Consider the following 10,489-nt stretch of genomic DNA (forward strand, 5'->3'; position numbering starts at 1 on the left):
ATTGATTTGGGTGAAAGAAGGGCAATGTGCCAAATCTGAATGATCAACACAGTGGCATTGAGGAAAAGGAAGAGGGAGAGAGGTGCATGGAAGATATAGACAATAAAAATGAACCCTTTTGCACATATAGTACTGCATTGTCAGTGAAGGCAAACATTGATATACGGGTGAATAGATGGATGGATAGGCTGAACTATTAAGTATGTCTATGCAGGGGAGAATGTGGCCATGACCATGTATAGGGTTGGCAGACAATGTTTCTACAAGTGTATTTGTGTATTCTGTAAGAATTCCCAGGTATATAGTAGAGCTGACAAGGGACAAGGTTGTAGTCACTCCTTGGCCACAGCCAGCTACCCAGAGGGAGCGAGTAGTTAGACCTGTGGTCTTGGACCACAGTCACAGGGGACATCAAGCTCAATTGGCATAACATTGTTCCACATCTTACTTTGGTGAGTAGTGACTGGGATCTTAATAGCTTGTGTTCTGGTTACCTAGTGTTGCTCTGACAGGAATACACTACAAATGGGATAGCTTGAACAAACAAGAGTTTATTCTCTTACAGTTTGGGAGGCTAGAAGTCCAAGTTTAAAGTGCCAGGCTTAGGGGCTGGTGGAAGCCCCTCAACCTTGGGCTTCAGCTCTGCCTCCTGCTCTCAGCCCAGTGGAGCTAGAGCCTTTTCTTCACTCAGACAGCTGCTGGCTGCTGAGACTGACAAGCCCAAGGTTGACAAGTAAAAAGGGACAGTCCCGATGTTACCAAACCACACAGCAGGCCATTAATTCAAGTCCATTGAAAGTCCAAAGGTCAGCAGAGCATGGTAGGCTGCTGAACAACAACATGGCTACATGCAGGGTTCAAGAGTGCCATAAGCAGAGACCATTCCCAAAGCCACTGCTTATATACAGGAAGCAGACCACATTCCTAAAGCAGCTAGTCAGCTGCTTTAGGTGGTAGATCCCACCATGGAGTTGATTGCCAGTCTCATCATGGGGAATAACTACCACCAGCTGCCCAGCCACTCAACTAGGCCCAGACCAGTTGACAACAACCTTAACTACCACAGCTTGCAAGTGGCCATCTAGATGCAATGATGGGTCTTTCCTCATCCATGCAGTCCTCAGCCTATACAAGTAGGAGAGCAGAAGAACTAGATGGTGCCAGGCTACCACTGTCAACCACTTGGTGGGGGGGATCTATGTAGGAGGAGGTCCTGGATAGAATGGAAGGACAATGTGAAATAAAACTCAAAATCATTTTTTAAAAAAAGGGAGGGGGGACCAGGTTTGCCGGTCTGATAGAGCCTGGTGGAACCGCTGAGACTATGGCCCTTAACTCCCTTCAGATCTGGAACTGAACCCACTCCTGTGGCTTCCAGCCAAACAAAAGACAGGCATATGAGCTGATCATTTACATTAGATAGATACACTCCTTGGAGAGGTCGATCATGAGAGAATAGAAGGGCTGTGTATGCACAGGAAGACAGCTCAGGGGGCAGGAGTGCATGGGAGGGAAGGATACAGGGAAGAGGTAACTATGGGGAGGAAGTAGGAAAAGAACTGTTGCACTGTGGGAAATTGTAGTCAATGTCATGAGATAAAGTGTATATGAGTGTATGGAAAGAGAATTTGCTCTATAAACTTTCACCCAACTCACAATAATTTTTTTTTTTTTTTTTTCTTAAAAAAACCTCTTTAAAGTGTGAGAAAAGCAAAGATGTCACTTTGAGGACTAAGGTGCATCTGACCTAAGCCATGGTATTTTCAGTCACCTCAAATGCATGCAAATGAAAGACCAAAGAAGAATTAATGCCTTTGAATCATGGTGTTGGTGGAAAATACTGAATATACCATGGACTGCTAGAAGGATGAACAAATTTGTTTTGGAAGAAGTATAGCCACAGTGTTCCTCAGAAGCAAGGATTGCAAGGCTTTGTCTCATGTGCTGTGGGCATGTTATCAGGAGGGACCAGTTCTTGGAGAAGGAACAACTCAATGGTACCTAACAACAACAACAACAACCTAGAAAGTAAAACAAATGAAAAAACTGAAGCAAGTATTAATTCCAGGGAAAACAGAAAGTTGTAGAACAAAGCAAATGTAATTCTACTTTCTGTGGCATAGCCATTTATAATATTTACATTGTCACCATAATATAACATTGACTATTGGTTTAACCAGAATGGATGATATCAATAAATTGGGAAGATGAAAGGACTAAACTTAGAGGTATGTGTGCAATAAGAGGTATAAAAAAACAAAATTCATGTCCCTAAATCTTTATGGAGTCAATAAGTAGTATCTAAAAATAAAAAAAGAAGACTATGCAGTATAATAAGGTGCTTGAGAAATATGGAGGTAACTATCAGAAGAAACAGCTGAAAGAGAAGGTGTTTGTGTCTGGGAGTAGTTAGCATAAGAGGGAAGGGGTAAGGCCTACATTTTAACTGGGGTAGTGGGAGGCAACTCAAGGGTCACAAGAAATAAAGTAAATTAGGTAATACGAGTTGATTAATGCTTTGGAAAAGGAAACAGTAGAGGAAGCTCAAGGAGACGGTGAATGGCGAAGGGAGGTTGTCCAGGTGCATCTCCTTGAGAAGGTGACATGTGAGTTACATAAAGACTTCCATGTAATGACATAGAGTGGCATGATGGAAAGGACACTACTCTTGGAGTCACGAGTCCTGAGTTTTTACCCTGCCACTAACTCATGACAAGGGGAAAGTTATTTCCCTTTTTGAGTTTCAGTCTCAGTGATATGATTGGATCATTGGCTCTCAACCTTGGCTGTCCATTAGAAACACCTGAGAGGCTTTTAAAAAAGAGTTACCCAACATGTCTCAAACTTATTGTCAAGTAACTCAGAAAAAATATCTATATATCTCTACCGCTATATATCTAAAAAGGAGCTCTGGTGGTATAGCGGCTTAGGCATTTGCCTGCTAACCAGAAGGTTGGTGGTTTGAACCCACCAGCCACTCCATGGAAGAAAGATGAGACAGTCTGCTTCCATAAAGATTTACAGCCTTGTATGAGTTGGAATACCCACCAGCTACTCCTCAAAAGGAAGATGGAAGAATCTACTTCCATAGTGATACTGCCTCAGAAACCCAAGGAGGGGTCACTATGAGTCAGGTCTGACTTGATGGCACATAACAGCAACAACAACATGAGTTGGAATCAACTTGATGACAGTGAGCTTGCTTTTTTTTTTCAATTTAAAGGGAGGGTGGTAATTGAGAAAGAGATGGGAAGAGAGGAGAAAGATTCCCCAGAATCTGCCCTCTATGTCACAACTTTCAGAATATGGACTAGCTATTGGGAAGGTTACTAACTAAACTAACTCACTGCTGTCGAGTTGGTTCTGACTCATAGTGGCCCCTCTTTGGGTTTCTGAGGCAATATCTCTATGGAAGTAGATTGCCCAGTCTTCCTTCCAAGGAGTGGCTGGTGGGTTTGAACTGCCAGCCTTCTGGTTAGCAGTCAAATGCCTTAGGCACTATGTCACCAGAGCTCCTAATTGGCAAGATTAGGAAATTATTAATTGCTACTCACCATATGTTGGACATACTCTTTTACTGGAATCATTAGGTTGCAAGAATTACACTTGATTCTATTCACAGCAGCTGGCATTCTCTTCCCTGAGAAAACGCAGAAACACCACCACAAATTATGCCCCTGACAATGGTGAGCCCACTCATACAACTGCTTATATGGTCTGTACTCACAAGTATGAACTGCCCTTGGGACTGGCGGGTTGAGAGTTTCCTGCATTCCCAACATCCTCAGCCACAAGGGTACCCTTGCCTGTACTACCTGTATCACTTCCTTTAAGGCTCCAGATGTGTACTCAGAGCAGAATTCAATCCTGAAGAGACATTTTTCTGGAGCAGGCTAGGTTTCTAAGGAGATACAGGGACCTTTAAGCACAGATGCCAATCTTGTCCAATCTGACTGCTTTTTTATTCCACCAGTTTCCAAGCTCCATGACCAAACCGGGTGTTGAGTGTACACATCTTTGTCAATTGTACACCCTTGGTGGATGCTGGCATGAAGGAAATGCAGATGAATCCCATGCTTTCCAGTTTTTCATTTGCCAATTTTGACCCTGGGCAGATTGTTTACCAGGAGAGATATATTGTCCAAAGTGTTATAGGCTCTCTCCACATGTTACCATGTTACCAAAACAACCAGTGGAGTCAACAGAAAATCATCACATTGATGACTTATGACCTTGGTAAACACACCCTCATAAAGAGGTAACTGGGTCAAGAGAACATGACATGGTTCCAGGAAGCCAACACATAAACCCAAAGATCAGTGGCTGCAGCTGGCTCCCTTCTGTCCATTGCGGACCATGTCCACTGGTGTTGTGAAACGGGTGCCCAGTCTTACTTCTGCCTCTAGCAGGCCCCTGTATCATTCTACATGTAAGGTTCTCACCTGAAAAAGGATATTAGGTGAGTGGGAAGATTTCTGCCACATTGGAATTGTGTTGTGGGGTTTTAAATGGCCTCTCATTTTTAGGGCCTGTCATTGCCTCTGCACTCATCTGTGTGGCTCCTAGGCACCCATTTCCTGGCCTCCTGGTCTCCCTGGACTGGTCATTTGAAGACCACAGAAGACATACAAGAAGGCCACTCTAGGGCATGGTCTAGAACTAAAATAGCCAACATGTCCACTACGTGAGTCTGAGATATACACAACAAAATACCCTTGTCATCTGTCCTGTTGAGACTTTACATTCCTTGCATCTCATCCAGTGGAGGCTTTACTCCCTGAAACTTCCCTATGCCTTTCCAGCCCATGCTTCTCACCTTTTCTGGGCTGGGCCTGTTTCCCCTGACAGGTGTCTTTGTGGCTGGCCAGCTCGTGGAGCAGGATGAACTGGTTGCAGTGAGGACAGTGCTTGGTCCGGCTGCCACAGTGGTACTCGTGGCTCTCCAGCTTGCTGAAGGCCATGGCCAACTCACAGAACTTACATTCAACCAAACGCATCTGGCATTCCTTGGTCTATGGGAAAATAGGCAGAAAGGGAATAATCACTGCCCCTTAGATTAGAGGCAGGTCAGAGACATGAGCCTGTCTCCCCGGGAAATTGAAGCCAAACAGAAAAAGTAGATGGGATGGTTCCGAATGGGGACTGCCCTCAGGAAGTACAAGCTCTGGTGGGCTCATGGACCATGGCCAACCTTTCTGACCAAAGTCTGGGGTCAGGGGGACTTGTGTCCCTCTGGTGGGTTAGCTCTCCATTACTCTCAGAGCCAACTTGGGCAAGAGGAGGTGGCCAGGGAAAAATTATTATTAGCTTCCTCTCTCTTGTCCCTCTCCTCTTCCAGGTTGTACTTGTTTGGCTATAAAGGAGAAATCACATGTGAATCTCACCTCATGAACCTCCAGCAAATGCTTCTGCATGTTCTGCTGACACATAGCACATTCAACCTAAAGACAGAGAGAAACATGTGTTCCACTCAGCACTTATAGCTGTTCCCCACACCTGCCTTGGCCCACAGAGTTTTAGGTCTGGGTCTGTAAGCTCCTAGAGGGCAGGGCTCAAGTGTGTTTATCTCAGTCTCCCTGTAGCCCCCAGCCCAGGATTCACGAATGTTTGCAGGACCAGCATTGATCACGGATAGATAGATGGGTAGACAGGCTGAATGATCAGGTATGTCTAGGCAGGGGGGAGTATGCCCATGACTTTGCATAGAATTGACAGATGATGTTTCTACAAGCATATTTGTATGTGCTGTAAGAATGTCTGGGTGTATAGTAGAGCTGACAAGGGACAAGGTTGTGGTGACTTCTTGGTCACAGCCAGCTACTCTGATGGAGCGAGTAGTTGGACCTGTGAACTTGGGACCATGATTGCAGGGGACATCAGGCTCAACTGGCATAGCATACTATGCAAAAACGTTGCTCTACATCCTACTTTGGTGAGTCACAACTAGGGTCTTAAAAGCTTCTAAGTGGCCATCTAGATGCAATGACGGGTCTCTCCTCATCCAGAGCAAAGAAGAATGAAGAAAAGCAAAGACACATGGAAACAATTAGTCCAAGGGACTAGTAGACCATGTGATCCTCAGCCTATAAAACCATGAGACCAGAAGAACTAGATGGTGCCCGGCTACCACTGTCAACTACCTGAAGGGGGATCAGTGCAGAGATCCTGGATAGAGTGGGAGAACAATGTGGAACAAAACACAAAATCATTTAAAAAAAAAAAAAAAAAAAAAGGCCAAGTTTGCTGGTCTGGTAGAGCCTGGTGAGACCCCTGAGACTGTGGCCCCTAGTTACCCTTCAAGTCTGGAACTGAACTCATTCCTGTGGCTTCCACCCAAACAATAGACAGGCATGTGGGGTGAACACTTACATCAGGTAGATACACTCCTTGGAGCGATCAACTGTGGGAGAACAGAAGGACTGTTTGCACAGGGAGACAGCTCAGGGGGGCAGGAGTGCATGGCAGGGAAGAACACAGGGAAAAGGTAACTACAGGGAGGAAGTGGAAAGAGAGCTGTTACATTGTGGGGAATTGCAGTCAATGTCATGAAATAAAATGTGTATGAACTGCTGTATGGAAAATGAATTTGCCCTATAAACTTTCACCCAAATCACAATAAAAATTTTTTGAAAAAAAAGAATGTTTGCAAGACCAATTGAGTTGACATGGATGTCTGACCTTGAGAATCTCAAGAAAGACACCCTGGGAGGAACTGATGAAATAGCAGTCAAGAAAAATCAGTTGGGCCTAACTGCCTCCTAGAGCCCTCCTTCCCTGTTTCCCTTCTTCTCAAATCTCCATAGAACATTAAACTTTTCCTGAAATGGCACCCTCTTGCCTTGGCCAAACCCATAAGTCTGTAGTGAAAGGACTGAAAATGAGAAAAAGCTAGGGTTATCTTCAGAAAGTTGAACATAGAATTACCACATGACCCAACACACCCAATCCTAGGTATATACCCAGGAGAAGTGAAGGCAGGAGTGCAAACAGAAACCTGTGCACCAACGATCGCTGCAGCACTTTTCACAGCTGCAAAAGGTGGAAACAACTGAAATGGCCATCAACAGATGAATGGATAAACAAAACGTGGCACATACATACAATGGAATATCATTCAGCTATAAAGAGAAATGAAATTCTGAAGCATGCCACAACATGGATGAACCTTGAAAGCATTTTGCTGAGTGAAGTCAGTCAGTTGCAAAAGGACATTGAATTGTAGAAGTAGTTGGGTTTGCTAATGTTTTGGTGTATATATTTTTACCACAATAAAAACGAACAAAACAAAACACGGAGGGTAGACTGGGTTTAGTATGGGAAAGGCAGAATGACTGCTTCCATTTCAGGCTTGGATGTGGCCTGAGGCTTGGAGGGGCTACCTGACTTGCCCATGGCAGCCAAGTGAATGCTACAGTAGGAAGGGCTCTTAGACCTGGTTCCCTGTCCAATGCTCCCGGACCTCTGTCCCTCATCCCAGACCCTCACCTCCTTGTGCATGTTCTCAAAGTGTTCCTCCATCTCCTTTTTGGGGATGGGCTCCTTGCACTCTGGGCAGATGGCCAGGAACCGCACACAGTGGACCTCATGGAGGATGAAGTGGGCAGAGTCCACGCTTCTTTGGCTGCAAAATCAAGAGGAAAAGAAAAGCGGACTTATTTCCAGGTGTGAAATATGGAATCATATTTTGCACCCAGGGCCTAATTAAGATTGTTGGGCAGGAAAGAGAGCAAAGCCTTCTGGGAAGGGTCCACCCTGGTTCCTGCCACAGGTAGGGGCTTTCAAGAGCAAGGCTCCTCAACAGCCAGGCCCCTCTCACAAGTGTGGGCCTGGAAGCCTGCTCTGTGTCCCTCCCTGGGCTCCCTCTGAAGGTCCAGTGCAGAATGGTGGTGGAGAAGCTCTGGTGGGGCCTTTCTTTCAAAGCTTGGTGTGAGGACCAAGTTATCAGAACCCCAAATTCGGAACCAGTGTCTGACCAATATGAGTAGTCCCGTGGGGACAATTAGCCTGGCCATTTGGCTTCAGGACTGTCCCAGAAAATCTAAAATATCTTGGGAGTTGAGGGACAGGGCAGTGAAGTTCATGTAATGTTTACCACCCCTCATACCTCACCCCTGCCCTGGGGCCCATACCACCCTTGCTCTCCAGGACTTTTTCACATAGGGGCTCTTTTCTCCTCCCTTCAGAAAGGACCGCATCATGATTGCGCCTCTCGCTCAGCCTGCCCTCAGTGGGCCGGTGGGACAGGGGATTAGGGACAGCACCAACTTACCAGTGTCTGCACACCTGCATGTCTCCCTCCATGGTCTGATCTCTTGAGTCTTTCTGGTTTCGTTTTTCTTTGCAGACAAGGAAACAAAACTGAAAGTATTCCGGAACTCGGGCTCCAGCTCTAGGAAGGGAGGGGTTTTCCAAATGCTCAGCTCTGGTCTGCTCTAAAGTTTCTGTGGCTGGACACCCCCGGGAGCCCAGCCAGCCTCTGCTGTTTCCCTCAGCCTGTGCTGCTGTCATCTTGTGCTGTTTTCACCTTGTTCAGTTGTCATGGGCTGTTTCTAAGACCCTGAGAATGGAAGCCAGAGGCAAAGCCACAGCCCCACCCCCTGCAGCAGCCCCACCTCTCGCTCCCAGGGCGTCACTCCACCAGTGTCTCTCCTTCCCTTCCACAAACCACTGGCCTCCCACCCCTTCCCCTCTCTCCTGTGCTTCTCACTGGCCCTTCATCTGTAGGAAAGAGGGGGCTGGCCGGGTTGAGTTTGGGCGCTGCTCCCTGAAAGCACCTCCTGGAGCTCCTCCTGCAGCCTGCTCTGGTCCCAATTAGTGACAATTTCAAAAAGGGTTGGCAGAGGACATGGGGAAGCAGGATGGTGTGTGCCATGACTATAGGCTTTGGAGTCACATGCCAGCTCTGCCACTTAATAGTTTGGTGACCTAGGATGACTGCTACCTCCCTGTGCTTCACCTTCATTCGTAAAATCATTACAGCAAACACTAATATATGCTAACTAGGTAGTAGGCATGCCCCCTTCTGTCAGTTTGTCATCCTGTGGTGGCCTTCCTGTTGCTATGATGCTGGAAGCTATGTCACTGGTATTTCAAATACCTGCAAGATCACCCATGGTGCACAAGTTTCCACAGAACTTCTAGACTAAGGCAGACTAGGAAGAAAGACCTGGTGATCCACTTCCAAAAAACTAGTCAATGATAACCTTATGGATCACAGTGGAACATTGTATTGAGCAATGATAGTATCAGGCTTTGGACGCACCAGTGAGAAAAGCCAGTCGCTGAAGGAGGACATCATCTTCGGTGAAGCAGAGGGCCAGTGAGGGTGAGGGAGACATTAGTGAGATGGACTGGCACAGTAGCCAGCAATTTTGAAGATAATTCAGTGCAGGCCTGAGCAAGGTTTTGTTCTGTTATACAGAAGGTCGCTAAGAGACTGGGTCAACTTGACAGCTACTAACAATAACAACAAGGTGAGAGACACTGTGAGGAAGTTTTCATTCTCATTATCCCCTTATTTAGATGCAGAAACTGAGGCAGGGAGGGGCTGTGTAATTTGCACAAGTTACATAGCCAACAGACAGCAGAATCAGGGTTTGAACGTAGACAAGGTGGCCCGAAACTCATTTCTCCTGGAATAGCCACAGAGTCAGGAGACCTAAGATCGAATCCTGGTCATAGAATTAATCGGCATCCTAAGTAGCCTTAGCCTTTCTGGGCTTCTGTGTTTCCTTGTTTACTGGACTAAACGGGACCTGTGGGATGTAAGGAGTCTAAGTCCTCCCGAAAATTGGGGGCAAACTTGCTTCATGGTAATGTGCCTTTTCCCGGGGAGGATCCAAGTTCTTATTGGACTTTCAGAAAGTATCCACAACCCGTGGATAGTTGTGAAAAATGGGACTAGTTGGCCTATAGGTTTGAAATTCAAAGAAATTGAGTTCGGTTAAAAAGCCATACATGCCCTAAATCAAATATGCATAATTGAATCAAATGATTATGGAACATTTGTAAGTTTTCTACTTGGCTTTTTTTTCTCAAAGAGAGAAGCACAGTGCAATTGGAGAAATAAAAACGATACCACAATGTCTTAGTTTGGTAATATTCTCATAACAGAAATGCCACAAGTGGGTGGCTTTAGAGAATAGGATTTGATTTTCTTTCAGGTCTGGAGCCTAAAACTCCAAATCAGGGTCTTGGCCTTGGATTTCACCTATGAGCCTCACTCCTAGCTCCTGGTGTGGGCTGATGCTTCTGGGTGCTCCATTACTTGTTGCGATGTAGTAAATTACCTGGTATGGCTTTTCTAGCCAGAAGTCTTTGTAAACTCCATGGTGGAATTGGCTGTGAGAAACTGAGTAGCTTCTGATTGTTAAAATCATTTCTGTTGGGAGCAGTACAAAGAAATGTTCTGGGAAGTTGCTGTCTCTCAGGTGCTTAGAATTCTGATTATGATTGGCTTGTTTGGCCACTCTGTCAGGCTCAAAAGGAG

General features: G+C 45.8%; 1 protein-coding gene across 1 annotated transcript in view; it reads right to left on the reverse strand.

Moving 5' to 3' along the window:
- XAF1 (XIAP associated factor 1) overlaps nucleotides 1-8,301 on the reverse strand; it is a 34,871-nt gene extending 26,570 nt beyond the window's left edge. Inside the window, exons 1-5 of the mRNA XM_042780503.1 lie at nucleotides 8,270-8,301; nucleotides 7,486-7,621; nucleotides 5,385-5,441; nucleotides 4,817-5,012; nucleotides 3,555-3,640 (exon numbers count right to left, since the gene is read on the reverse strand). Coding sequence (XP_042636437.1) covers nucleotides 3,555-3,640; nucleotides 4,817-5,012; nucleotides 5,385-5,441; nucleotides 7,486-7,621; nucleotides 8,270-8,301 — 507 coding nt within the window. The remainder of the gene's footprint in view (nucleotides 1-3,554; nucleotides 3,641-4,816; nucleotides 5,013-5,384; nucleotides 5,442-7,485; nucleotides 7,622-8,269) is intronic.
- Nucleotides 8,302-10,489: the final 2,188 nt, after the last annotated feature.

Source organism: Orycteropus afer, unplaced genomic scaffold, assembly GCF_000298275.1.
Source record: "Orycteropus afer afer isolate SDZICR_OR568_19922 unplaced genomic scaffold, OryAfe1.0 scaffold00042, whole genome shotgun sequence".
NCBI classification, from domain to species: Eukaryota; Metazoa; Chordata; class Mammalia; order Tubulidentata; family Orycteropodidae; genus Orycteropus; species Orycteropus afer.